Source organism: Cervus canadensis, chromosome 30, assembly GCF_019320065.1.
Source record: "Cervus canadensis isolate Bull #8, Minnesota chromosome 30, ASM1932006v1, whole genome shotgun sequence".
Classification (NCBI taxonomy): Eukaryota; Metazoa; Chordata; class Mammalia; order Artiodactyla; family Cervidae; genus Cervus; species Cervus canadensis.
In genome coordinates, this window is record NC_057415.1 from 32,375,330 (window position 1) to 32,390,309 (window position 14,980).

At 36.1% G+C, this 14,980-nt stretch overlaps 1 protein-coding gene across 2 annotated transcripts in view; it reads left to right on the forward strand.

The window, feature by feature from the left end:
• The window catches only part of MUSK (muscle associated receptor tyrosine kinase), a 95,016-nt gene that overhangs the window by 20,285 nt on the left and 59,751 nt on the right, over positions 1-14,980 (forward strand). For both annotated transcript variants that reach the window (XM_043453770.1, XM_043453771.1), the window contains exons 4-5: positions 4,652-4,779; positions 6,174-6,315. In XM_043453770.1, coding sequence (XP_043309705.1) covers positions 4,652-4,779; positions 6,174-6,315 — 270 coding nt within the window. The remainder of the gene's footprint in view (positions 1-4,651; positions 4,780-6,173; positions 6,316-14,980) is intronic.

Consider the following 14,980-nt stretch of genomic DNA (forward strand, 5'->3'; position numbering starts at 1 on the left):
ATGGTACTGGCACAAAGACAGAAATATAGATCAATGGAACAGAATAGAAAGCCCAGAGATAAATCCACGAACCTATGGACACCTTATCTTTGACAAAGGAGGCAAGGATATACAATGGAAAAAAGACAACCTCTTTAACAAGTGGTGCTGGGAAAACTGGTCAACCACTTGTAAAAGAATGAAACTAGAACACTTTCTAATACCATACACAAAAATAAACTCAAAATGGATTAAAGATCTAAATGTAAGACCAGAAACTATAAAACTCCTAGGGGAGAACATAGGCAAAACACTCTCTGACATAAATCACAGCAGGATCCTCTATGACCCACCTCCCAGAATACTGGAAATAAAAGCAAAACTAAACAAATGGGACCTAATGAAACTTAAAAGCTTTTGAGTGACTTTTCAAACTTGAGTGACTTTTCTGTTTAAAGGGAGGCTGTTTACTTCTTATCCACTTCAAGTCAACAAGACTAGCAGGTACTAATGGTTCACTGCTGCTTTTAAGCCATTATATTTTGCATTCCTGTGCAAAACCTTTCCTCTCATGAAGGCTTATACCATTTTGACCAATCTCTCTAACTCTATTCATCATCTACTCACTTCTAGGTCTTCTCCCATATTTCTCAAAGATTTTGATTCCAGATTTATTATCTTTCTATCCACTCCTACTCCTGCCATTATCCTAAGAGATTTTAACAGCCATGAAACAGAACCACTATTCACTTCATCCTATAGCCCCTTTGACCTTCACAAGTCCAGTGATCTTAACCTTAACTCTTTATCAGTCTATCCAATCTACGATCTTGGTACCCCAGGAAACAGACTGTATTTCAAATATTAAACCCCATTAGGTCACATCCTGAACATAGACATTTCTATTTCCAGCTCTGTCTGATGAGTGAAATGGTTTCTCACATTCCGGACTTGCCTCCAAACAGAGGAACCAACTTTATCGGTCTCTTTCTCAGCTAAGGACAGAGTCCAGCTCCCTCATGCCCTTCTTCCCACGCCAAACCATCACCATCATGGTCACGCTCCTGCTCTTACCTCCTCTCTGTTCTCTGTTTCATTGACCCCGCAATGGGCACATCATTCAGTTCTCTCTTCACTTCATTCTCTCTCCTACCTGGCATCATCACGCGGACCTTACTAGCATCCTCAAATCTCATGAACCCTTGTGCCCCAGCACCTAATGCTTGTAAACTCTCAACCTTATAATGACATAACCTTTATTTTCTCCTCTCTGACATCACACTATTGATGGGAAAAATCACAGAAATACGCATATTAGCACCATACCAAGCATGGTGGAATCCAGTTCTGCCTGCGACCTTTATTGTAAATTTTTGTTGTTGATTTTCATCACTATTTCTTTCATCTTTTATCTTTCAGTTTTGTTATTATTGTTTTGCTGGAGGAAGTCACTCACTGCTTCTTTTCGGTGTGAACACATGAGATGTATTTTGTGAATGTTTGAATGGCTGAAAGTCTTTATTTTGCCCCCCATATTGAGTAAATAATTTGTCTCAATACAGAAGTGAAGTGAAGTCACTTAGTCGTGTCCGACTCTTTGCGACCCCATGGACTGTAGCCTACCAGGTTCCTCCATCCTTGGGATTTTCCAGGCAGGAATAAGTGGAGTAGGTTGCTACTTCCTTCTCCAGGAGATCTTCCTGACCCAGGGATAGAACCCGAGTCTCCTGCATTGTAGGCAGACGCTTTACCATCTGAGCCACATGGGAGTTTTAAAAGGCTTTTCCTTTAGGTTTTAATAGACAATTATTCATTGCCATATGACATTTTAGGTTGAAGATAAGAAATCTTTCTCTTATTTGTTTACACATAAATCTGATATTTATCCTAACTTTTTTTGGATTTTTCTATTTCTAGAATTCTTAATGTTTCAAACTGACAAGAATACAACAGGCTGTGTTTTCTTTTGTTATTTCTACTTAGTCTTAGGTGAGCCAATTTACTCTAAAAACCAAAGGTTTTTTTCCCCCCAAGTGAGCTACACTTTTTGTCTATTTTCTTCCTCTTCATTTGACCTCATTCTTAAACTTTTAATCAACCAATATTAGGTTTCTTTTTTTGTTTTTTTATAACTCCAAGTTTATCCTCATATTTTCTACATATCTATCTTGATATTCTACGTTCTAGGAGATTTGCTTGACTTTTCCTTCTATTTCATGTATTTGGTCTTCAATATAACCATGCTGCTATTCTGATGTTATCTTCAGTACTTTGACCTAAAGACCCATATTTTTTTTTTTAAGACCCATATTTTAAATTTCCAGGTGTTCTTTCTTCCCTGGTTGCTCTGTTTTTCATAGCCAACTCTATGTGTTGCATGGTGCAGTATTCACTTATCTAAGGATACTATTTACACATTTTTAAAACCTGTTCGTCCCTCTGCTTTGCTTCTGTTTTTCTTCATGCTAAATTTTGATTTTATTTTGGTTCTTTTCCTTCATGTTCATGGTCTTTCTCAGATATCTGTTAATCTTTTATGTTTATCACACCTAGAGATGATGTCCGAGATTAACTGTAATAGGTAAGTTGTGAGGACATCATGGGAAAAGCTGATCTGGAGATTCTGAGAGTAAGTAGGTCAGGATGTACCCACAAATAGGCTTTCTTTCAGCATATGGGGCAGTAAGAACACCAAGTAAGGAAGAAGGATCTATTTTGCTGATGAATGAAAGAGTGATTCCAAAGACAGAGCATGTTTAAGTACTTTACTGCTTTGTGATAATCTTCCTTCGAATATTGTTCGTATTCATGCTGGCACTAAATGTTCTTGATTTTGGTTCTATCTTAAATCCCCTTTTCTTCTTCTCTCCTCTTCTTTTCTCCACTTTCTCTTTAGGAAAGCTCAGCTAGTGTGGGTACACACTGGTGTGGCCATCCCAGCTGTTAACACTGCCACACTGCTTGCTAAAGAGCTGTTTCCTGAGACTTTCAAGGTCCCTACCCACATTGCTACCTAGGACCTCCTTAGGGAGCTCCTTCCCCCAGATTCTTTATGGTCCAACAACTAAAGGCTGAATTTTGGCATAGCAGGACACCTCCAGGATCCAACCTCAACAGAATAACCAGTTCTGATTAGTCAATGCTCATGGCTCCACCTGAATCATGCTCCCTCAGAGTGGGGAATCCGTCACTCCGCATCAGTACTCAATTCATTCCTAGTTTACTTCACCATCAACTACTCACAAAGTTCTCCTGACCTCTCATCAGTAGGTGGCAAAGATATCATTTTCACTGAGAAGATAGGAGTTATTTGCTTTAAACAAAGGTTTTCTGCCTAAGACATTATCTGTGACTCAGGTTTGCCATAGGGATCAGTTCAGGGAGCCCAATGAGAGGAATGAATAATACTGTCTTTGATTACATCACAGGCATATCAACTCCTAAGCTAGGCTTTGATCAGTAGCTGCATGACAACTCTACCCACAATCAAGGTGCCTAGTCATTATCTAAATGTACATATTCATCGTCATTGATAAGAAGGAGGATTGTATGCTTTACATAGCAGGCACAGCGACAAAGTTGATATTTTCCTATAACATGTTTAAAGCTTGTCTTGTACTTTTGCCAGAGTGCAGGATCATACCACCTGTAAATGGCAATAAATAACTAGATTAAAAATCCAACAAAACCATGTCCCCTCAACACTCAACACACACACAAACACAGACACACACAGTTGAAGTAGAAGGGGGAAAAAGTCCTTATTTCCTACTCTTCTTTGTCAAAGCAACACATTGATTATGGCACATGACCTGAAAGAAGTAAAATGCATCCATTTCTCAGTAGTCTGTCCTGCTAGACAGACTCTATTTGATAGTTCTCTATTTGATATCTGTAACATAAAATTCCTAAGGAAATAAATTTAGTTTTCATTATTTTATGAATGCTTCACATAGTAAAATAACTGACATCCTGAACTTGTCAATTCTTCTATACATAGATTTAATAACTTCTTCCTCTGAAAGCTCAGTACTGGAGAATAAAAATTAACTGACATAAACTATTTCTTCTGAAAAAATTAATTTAGGAGTGTTTCACAGTATATACAAGTTTGCTTTGCAGAGTAGAGTTACTCTGAATTGTATTACAGAATTCCTCTGATCATAAATATAGTAATATCTGATTTATTTTCTAGAGGACAAATGTATCTAATTTTTAATCATCAAATTTAATGGTCAAATTAAGATGGAAACTAAAGGGACAGTAGGTCATAACTCAGAATTGTATACAAATGTAAACATATCAAACCTTTATTTTCATATGTTTTCATGTCTGTTACTATGAATTAATGTGAGTTGTTACAGCAACAGCTTATTTTAATCAACTTTTTATTAACTATTTTTAAAAGTGAAGACCACTATGATAATTTCACACTCCTAATATGTTTATGAATTGATCTTTTTTCAAATAAGATAAAACAGAGCTAATCTAAATTTTAAAAAATTATTTGTTTGATATCCACTAAAAACATGGCTTAGCACTTGGTGAGTTCTGTATTATAATACACCTAAGAATATTTTTAAAGGATATTAAGAATTAAGCATAAAGTTAGAAATTCTAAGTTTAGTAAATCCAAATTGCCTTTTTAATTTTTTCCTTTATTTTCCTTTAGAACCTAAAATAACTCGTCCTCCCATAAATGTAAAAATAATAGAAGGATTAAAGGCAGTTCTACCATGTACTACAATGGGCAATCCCAAACCATCAGTGTCATGGATCAAGGGGGACAGCGCTCTCAGGGTAAGTGATGATTATGTTAAAACATGTATACACAACGTATTTTCAAATACAACAATCCTTTGCAAATTCAGTCACACACTTACAAACTTCTAGTATAAAATGTTTTCCATGCACAACATTTTAACCAAACCTAAATATTTTAACCAAATCTAAATATTTTCCATGTACAACACTATAACCAAACCTATATCTATATCTATCTATAGATAGATAGATAGATATAAGGCATTCTGGTTGGGGCTGAGTAGGAGAGAAAAGAGATAGGGACCAGTAGTGTTAAGGATGATAAAAGAGGCAGAGCAGAGCTAAGCTAGAGTCTTCTTTGTTGGTGGTCAGTTGGTTGGTATTTGAATCGTTTTTTTTTTTAAACATTGAATCTTTGAGATTCAACAGATTTTTTTAAAAAAAGGAACTAAGCCTTAAGCTTTAGACCTGACAAATAGCTTCTAGAAGGAGAGAGAAAGAAATAAGATTTGGAAGAAAAGGAATGAGAACATTCTGGAGTGAAGTTAGAGCATTAAGACTCAAGACTGGTGACCTTGACAATGACCTCAATCATATACAGTAGTCAAACTTGAAATACATTATTCACATCCTTATTTTGTACTGCTTTTGTATCTTATACCTACATTTATTGATAAATTACTATTCTGCATCATCATTGTCTCCTTCCATCCTTGTATAACCTACTATGAACTCAGTGAGGTCACAGACAATGCGTTTTTCGTATTACTATACTCAGAGTATTCCATGGGGGGATACATAGATGTTGATCTCAATTAACTGAAATACAACATAATATCAATTAGCTTTGCTTTATTTAAAATAAAATGAATAGTTTTCATTTTTATGATAATCTATATAATTTTCTGGCTTTCTTTTGTTATATTTTCTACAGTAAAAGAAGGAGTGGCCCTATATATACTAGTGAATTTAGATCCCCAAGGAGAATACAGATATAATATTTTAATTATAAAGACCAGTTTTTGTAATTTCTGTAGAGTTTTCTAACTTTTAAAAGGTCATGTATTCCCCTAAAGATCCCATATAGGCAGTAAGTATGCTTGTTAAGAGCAATGCTTTTAATCAAACAAAGTTTTTTTAGATATCAAATTCTAAAATAAGACTTGTTGGTTTAGGACATCCAATAAGCCTTGGGGTCCTCATGTATTGAAAGAAAATAAAAATAACTATATCTTATGGCACTGTTATTAAAATTTATTTTTATAAGGGAATCTTATACTATCTCATTTGTTATTGTATGTTATCCATAATAAATGTCAAATGTTAAAATAGTATTTCTGATGAGTGATAATGATGACTTGATGAAATATTGCAAATGTATCCTTGACAGACTCATGTTCATGCAAAATTCATGTACCTATCTCTGGCAGGAAAATTCCCGAACTGCGGTTCTTGAATCTGGGAGCTTAAGGATTCATAATGTACAAAAGGAAGACGCAGGACATTATCGATGCGTGGCAAAAAACAGCCTTGGGACGGCATATTCCAAACTGGTGAAGCTGGAAGTGGAGGGTAAGGAGCTGTGTTTCTTCTGATGACAGTGCTAGCAGAAGGCCTCACGCTCTACTGTGAAGGCTGTACTTCATCTTGTAAAACAGAGAGGCAGTAAGGAGTTTAGTGCCCTCAATTATTCCAGATATTAGACCATCAAGTCAACACTCAAAAACTGAAAGGAGGGAAAAAAAGTTCCTTTGTTTAATAGGTCATACTCCATCTATATTCCATCAATTGACTGAAATAGACTATAGTACTAAAACAATAGAATACCATTTTAGAATATCTTCCTGGCTTGGACAACACTCCCTTGTTTACCAATTTGAAGATACTCATCTTTCACAGCATAAAAGATGTATCTTAAAAATGTATCAAAAGAAAAATGTAACTTCTTTCCAGATTGTATTCTGTCACAAAGGTTAAGAAAAATAAAGTACTGACTCAAAATGTATAACTCCAAATGGTCCTATTTCTATGAGTTATACTGTCAAGATATTTTACATTTTTTAAAATGTTCCTTGAAGTCAATTAATTCAACAGCTGGCTGTAAAAGATCTTCACTGAGAAATCAGAATCCAGATTGAGCTAGGGATTCTATCCATTTGGTCATCAGCTCCCTCTTGACCTGAAATTATATCAATTTTGCTTAAAAATAGAAACTTTCAGCTTGCCTATATTAGGTGAGGAAACTGAGTGCAAAACTCTTTCCACCTTTTCCTGTTATAAGTCTTAGAATTAACCTCTCTGGTTCTCAATTTTCTTATCTGCAAAGTGGGGTTTATTGTGAGTATTCAGTGAGATAAGTTACTGGTAGTATTTAGCACAATGTCTGGCCCTTTATAAACACTCAACAAATGTTGACTATAAGAATTATCACTTCCTTTTCTGCTTTACTGTTATCTGATCAATAAAGTGATTATCACACATTGACACAAATTACATTTCAATTGGGAAAGGTTTCACAGTTTCCCCTAGCTTGCTTTGATGTCACCTTTCTCTTAAGCCAAAATTGACCCCTTCCTACATTTCTTCCTTCCCAATCACAGTTTTCTATTAGCTCCTGTAAGATTATCTTTATTGCCTAGCTAGATATTCTCACAGCTTTAATGATCTTACTTCTATTAACTGTTCATGGAAAGGAATGAAATTAGAGGAAATTGTGGTTGTCAGACATAAAAAGGACATATTTTTAGCACAGCTGCTAGAATTTAATATCTTTTAAATGATTAATGCTATTTAAAGCTCAGAATGCAACCACCACCTGATGTAACTCACATCAGTGAAAATTAAATAAACATACAAACACATTTGGTCACACTTTCAGACACAACGAATGTCTGCCTGGATTCAGTGTTTCCTTGAACTATGCATGGAGGGATACAGAATAAATGTTAGCCATTTATAAACAATACCATGAAGATTTTTCTCTTCAAGGCATGAAATATGAGCCCTCTGATTCATAACATAAAACATTGATTGTTTAGGTTACTGTCTTCAAAGATAATGGAACAATTTGCTTTAGTTTCGGCCTAGAGAAAATTATCACAAATCTCACTAGTTGGAGCTCAATTACACAGCTTAGTTTTGCCTTGCCATTTAGTTTTGTATCATGCCTATCAGTAAAACTGAACACTCTCCTTCCTAATATTTAAACAGTCATGTTCATTGTGTTAACAATTAATATATATAAGACATTTATTCAAGTTGCTAGTACTGAAAGCTCATAATATCATTTAAAGGTACTTTAAGCTCATTTTAGCACACATGTCTATTTCTACTTCATTCTAGTCCCTATTAAAGTAGTCAATATACACAAAAACATGTAACATGCTTAGCACAACTGCTGGTATATACTATGCATTTAGTAAATAGCATCAGCTAAAATTACTACTATTAGAACATAAATATTGCAGCAAATCTGTTTGGGCTCTTGAAGCTCCATTTGGGCTTCCACTTAAATAAATAGTTGAGGCTTGTCCACAAGATATAACACAGACACAACCTATTTAAAAGAAGGGTCAATTAAACCAACAACACAGAGTAGATAAAAAAGGCAACTAAGAAGTCACTGGAAGAATCCCAATATGCCTGCAAATGCCTGCTGTCTTGGCAGCCATGAGGGCTGAAGATGAAGCAGGGTCACTCAGGACAGATGAGCGTTTGTTAACGTATTGTGTCAGTAACGCTGCAAATTAGTTTGAGCAAATCAGAACGAGAGCCCTGTCAGTGCTATATGATGCTGGGCTATATCTACGGCAAACAGGTATGCCAGGGGAAGACAGGGTTTGTCTGCTGTCGTGAGCGTCTAATGAGGTTAACCTTGCCAGTTTATATAGATTTGGTACAGTGTGTTCACTAAACCTTAGCAGCCATAACAAAGGTGAAAGAAATACCCTTGGACACGGAAGTGAAGTTCCCTCTCCAGATTGCCATCCTCAGGCTGCTGGGTCACTGGAATGGTAATATAAAGATATTTTAGGGGACTTCCCTGGTGGTTCAGAAGTTAAGACTCTGTGCTCCCCATGCAAGGGCCTGGGTTTGATCCCTGGTCAGGGAACTACATTGCACATGCAGCAACTAAGACCAAGCATAGTCAAATAAATTAAAACAAAACAGGCTCTTTGCTATCCTAGCTTATGAAAAAAGATTCTACCTTTCCGCCTTGCCTTAAAAGGTTCAAAGGGTGACATGCAAAATTACTGATGGAACAATCCAATTTAACCATGACCAAACATGGATATATTTATAAAAGGATGAACAATGTGATGTCTAACATTTTAAAACACTAAATGCCTTACAGGGATTATTTTATTTAATTTTCACTAGCAGTCAGTGAGGAAGGGCCTATCATTGTATCATTTTAGGAAACCGAGGAACACAAAGGGTAACTAACTCACTCAAGGCTCCACAGATAGAGGTACCTAAGTAATGGAGTAATGCCGAGTACAGTCTGTTCTGTTAAATAACAGGAGAATCATGTGTGACATTGTCAAGATTAGGGTCAGAATGGGGATGGGGGAAGAAGCCAGAATTCTGTGAATGAAGGAGAATGGGAGTAGAAGAAGAGAGATAATAGATGTAGATTTATTTTTTCCCAATAAATTTGGCAGAAAAAAGAGATGAGTCCAAAAAGTGAGCAGTAGTTGGAAGCCTTGTTGGCACACAAGTAGTGTGGTTTTGCATAATTTCTCTTTTAAAAAAGATTGAAATGTTTTTTTAAAAAATTGGCAATGTTAAAATATTAATGAGAAGGAACCCAGAGAGAAGAAAAATTTGAATATACAGGAGAGAGGCTGAATATTCAAGGGACTGTGGTACTGGAGAAGGTAAAAGAGATGAATTCAGCAACAAACTTTTTATGGGGGTGACCACATGACCCAGTTTACCCTGTTCTGGTTTACACCTGTCATCCTAGAATAATTATTAATAGAGTCCCTCTTTTACTTTCAAAAATATCCTGGCTTCAATGGTAAATTGCATGATTATTGTACGTACACAGGAAAAAGAAACTTTCTTCCTTGTAATAGGGAGAAAGGAGAAAGGGGGTGTATTCCGGTATAAATGAGTTCATAAATTAAGTGGATGGAATTTGAGAAAGCTCTGTTCTGATGGGCTCTGCTTCCTGTAGGAAGTAGGAAGTAAGATTATCTTCTGAAAATACTCCTATAAAGGGGGGCAGAGGGATGAGGAGGTTTTTAAATAGCTGTGGAGGATGGGGGCGATGACTCACAGGAAAACCAGGCTTGCTGGGCAACATGCAGGTTTCAGCAGAGAACAGGACTAGGAATACAGACTGGCAGCAATTTGCTTCATTCTAGGTTTCTCCTGCAGGGTGGCACAACAGTATAGGTATAAGTCAGAAAAAGTAGAAAGCCAAATCCAAAGGCAAGATATAAGCATTGGAGCTTTGCCAGGAAGGAAAAGAGGGCAAGAAAGTTGAGAATATTATGAGAGAATGCTTGAAATGATGACTCATGGAATCTTTATGTACTAAATACACAAATGTGGGATCAAACACAGAGCTCAAGCAACATGATAGACAAGATAACATGAAAATCTTTCTACTACAAACATTCAGAAATGCCAGGTTAGTTGTATAACTCATAAGGAAAGAACATTTTCTGAAGTCAAGAATGAACAGAAATTTGCAAAGCAGAGCCGTAAGATCATGGGGCGGTTGGACATTGTCCTCCATGTAATAAGACAGGTGCCCATTTCTTTAATGGGTAAGGTCAGTTTTTAAGACTCTTAAAGGGACAGAAGTCAGTCTTTTGCCCCTGTGAAGTGGAAGCTGGCATTGATACCCTTATATAAAGCTGAGAACCACAGAAGTAAAAAGGTAGGCCAGCAAAGTTCTACCCATCAGCAAGGAAAGGCAATACAGAGGCTTGTCTATCTCTCCATAAGAAGAAAAAAGGAGTTTTCTTATTAATGAATATCCAACACTCAGGACTATATCTCAATTATACTTGATTTTGAATTCATGCTGCCAGCACAGCCAGTTTAGGAATCCCCAGCTAGAGAAATTAACATATAAACTAGTCCTAGGTCTTCCAAAGACATAGAGATGGCCAACAGGCACATGAAAAGATGCTCAACATTGCTAATTAATACAGAAACACAAATCAAAACCACAATGAGGTACCACCTCACATTGGTCAGAATGTCTATTATCAGAAGGTCTACAAATAATTAATTCTAGAGTAGGTGTGGAGAAAAGTGAACTCTACTATGCTGTTGAGGGAAATGTAAATTGCTGCAGCTACTATGGAGAAAGAGTATGGAGGTTCCTTAAAAAAGCTAAAAATAGAACTACTATATGATCCAGCAATCCCACTCCAGGGCATGTATCCAGAAAAAATGAAAACCCGAATTTGAAAAGACACATGCACCCCAACATTCATAGCAGCACTGTTTACAATAGCCAAGACCTGGAAGCAACCCAAGCGCCCATCAACAAACAACTGGCTTAAGAAAATGTGGTATATATACACTGGCATATTACCTGACTATAAAAAAGAATGAAATAATTGTCATTTGCAGTAACACGGATCTAGAGAATATTATACTTAGTGAGGTTAAGTCAGACAGAGAAAGACAAACACTATAAGAGTCATATGTGAAATCTAAAATATAATACAAATGAATCTACATACAAACAGAAACAGATGCACTGACACAGAAAACAAACTTATTGTTAAATAAAAGGGAGAAGGGAGGGAGGGACAAATAAGGAATGTGGGATTAACAAACTACATAAAATAGATAAGCAACAAGGATTCACTGTATTGCACAGGGGAATTACACTCGATATCTTTAACCTACAATGGGATATAATCTGAAAAAAATAACTGAATCACTTTGCCGTACACCTTAAACTAATACAATATTGTAAATAAACTATAATTTAAAGGAAAAAATTAGTCTCAGGTCAAAACTTTTAACAACAAAAAAGCTGAAAAACAAAACACGTTGCACAGGGTAGGGTTTAGATAAAGCCACACTGAGCATGAATTCACAGTGCAGAATTATCACATCCACAGGAAACAACCTGCCTTGCGTGAGAGGTAGCTACCACAATAAATAAAGAGATTTAAGCCCCAGGAAATCCAATTAACAACACAATATAATAAATATTCTCAAATGAATATGTTAAAGTGAAACACACAAAACGAGGAATGACAAAAAAGAAAAATACATCAGGAGGAAGAAAGGCGAGCCTGATAAAGAATTAAATATAATTTTAACAAGTGAAAAATACAAAGACTAAAGTTAAAATTCAGTGGATGGATAATGGTATATTACCCAAAGTAAGATTATCACAAAGTTGTTTATAACAGCAAATTTTTAAATATAATTTAAATTTGCATCAATAAGAGGCTGACATTATGTGATGAAATTCGTGTGAACCATTAAAAAGGATGAGATCAATCTATAAGTAGTAACTTCTATAACTATCCACCATATATGTAACTTGGGTATGTTTCCTATCTGAAATTTCAGTTTCCTCATCTCTAAAACAGGGATGAAAATAGCACCTACCTCTTAGGTCGTTGTAGTGACTACATGAATTATTACTGGCACACAGAAAGCATGATATAATTATCAGCTGTCTTTATTACTAACCATTAATATTTATATAGTGCTTACCATGTGCAAGTGAAAGAGAAAATGAAAGTTGCTCAGTCGTGTCCGACTCTTTGTGACCATATCAAGGCACTATCCTATTTCTTTAGAAATATTAACCATTAGAAATATTAATGTTTTCATAAGTAAAAAAGTAAGTCAAAGAACAGTATGTTATATATTATACATTGGGCTTCCCTGGTGGTTCAGCTGGTAAAGAATCTGCCTGCAATGTGGGAAACCTGGGTTCGATCCCTGGGTTGGGAAGATTCCCTGGAGAAGGGAACGGCTACCCACTCCAGTATTCTGGCCTGGAGAATTCCATGGACTGTATAGTCCTTGGGGTTGCAAATGAGTCAGACACGACTGAGCGACTTTTGCTTTCACACACTGGAATAGAATAGCAGATTGTTAACTGTCATCATCTCTGCATACAAAATTACATGAAGGTGGTTACCTTCCATCATACACTTTATAAAACTTTAGACTTTCTGAACTTTTATATAGAGACCTTTATAATTAGAAAGAATGAAAGCCTGTATTTATGCTTTGGAAAAAACTACTTCTTCCAAATATACTATTTTAATCAAGTGACATCAACCTTTCTGTTCATTGGTTTGATATACTATTTTTGTATTTCTGTTGCTCCATTCTGCTTTAGAACAAATACAGGGATGGAAAAAGTTTTGTCAAAGGCAATTGATTCCTATATTGATTAGATATTCACTACACTGGGGTATTGAACCAAAGAATGTTCAGGGAGGGGTCATAAGAAACAGAACATAGAAACTGCCATTTCCTTAGGGGAGGAATTAATCCGTAAAGACAGTAAGCTGAGAAAGTAAGGGAGCCAATTAGATGGAGTGGGAAGTGAAAAGTTTCAGAGAGTGGCAGCTGTGGTGAATTCTCTTCTCATTTGACTCTTCTTTCTTACTTATGAGCAGAAACCTAAAATTTATGATTCTACAGTGGCTTGGAGGATCCCAACTAAAATTCCATTTGGGTTCTGATTTCTCAATGAACATCTTCTACACTTGGTTAGGTGTTATTGATTCATAGGTAAAATAAAGGTAAGTTTCCACAGAAAAGTGAAGCACTTCTGGGTGAGAACTATATAGGTATGTTGACTTGCCCTTGCTAGGGAAGTCTTTGGTTTCCAGATCCCATATTCACCTGGAAGGCAGAAAAGAGATGTCAACCTCACAACTATGGAGGATCTTCCCCTGGAAACGTTAACCCCTCTCTCAGGTACCTCTGTGATAACGGGCTTTAGGACAGGCCTCATGGCCGGATAGATAAGGGCCAGAGAAATATGAAACATATCATGTTTCATAGAAAGTTTCACTTTCTAAGTGCTCATTTTAAAATACTTTACCATATTTGGAGTGAATTCCCAGTCATTGGTTTCTTACAACAAGCATTGGCTAATTTCTTGTTTCTTTATCATGCATTTCAATATATCAGGAATTGAAATTTGTCTTACCCAGCTTAAAGGCAATCCTACCTCATTTGTGGCTCCTGCCCTTCAGCTAAGAAGATTCTTTAGCTGTTCCCAAATATGAGAATGAATATACAATTATAGAACAAAGATAAATCATATTTCCCAGAAAGATTTCCTTATATTTAACTTCAAATATTGCTTCTGTTGAGATCACTTCTTTTAATTAGTTCCTCACAGAGGTAAAAATATCTTTTCCAGCAGCATAATTCCATGTAGCCTCACCCCCACTCACCACATCTGAACAAGGATTCTTACTGCATTAGTTTTGTTTGATTGAAAATGGACAAAGTAACTTCTCAGGGCCCTATAGAAAGAATTACCTTATAAGTCAAGAGACAGCCTTGTCTCTTTCTAACCTACTTCATGTTCTACCTCAGGCACATGAGCATCCAAAGAATGATTCATATCATTTCTGCTACGTGTCTTTAACTGAAACAGATTTCCCCTGAGTACTCCCAAGTACTCCAGAGCACTCAGTGGCAGAGCAATACCACCTTGAATTATGATGATTTGAATGATAGAGCTGGAGTTATCAAGGAGAGGCTGCCATCAAGGGAGGCTATGAATGACCTCTGAAATACCAGTCTTGTTTTACTTTCCTGATTTTGACCTGAGGGATATTCTTCCTTTAAAAAATGTGTTTCATAAACATCACAGAAATTAAATATGTTTAAGATGATAATGTAGGCTTTATATAGACAGAAAGATTATTGTTTTGAGATTTTTTTAATCATTGGGAAAGATCTATTTTAAAAATTACAAATAGCTAATTTTCTTATATTTCCCTTACATTCTTACATATTTCCCTTAGACTTCCCTTATATCCTTCAATTTAATTATTATGAAATGATTTACTTATTTGGAGATGAGCACTGATCTTATGCCTTCTGTGAATATAACATCCAGACAAATCAAGCTTTGTGGGTAGAAACTGGTTGAGTGTAGAAGACTTGAGACCCCAGTTAAAATAGATGGATATTGGAATGGACTGGGCTTCCTGGTGATGGCATGTTCTATTACTACCTCATTTTCCCTTGGAGCTTTAAGGCATTAAGG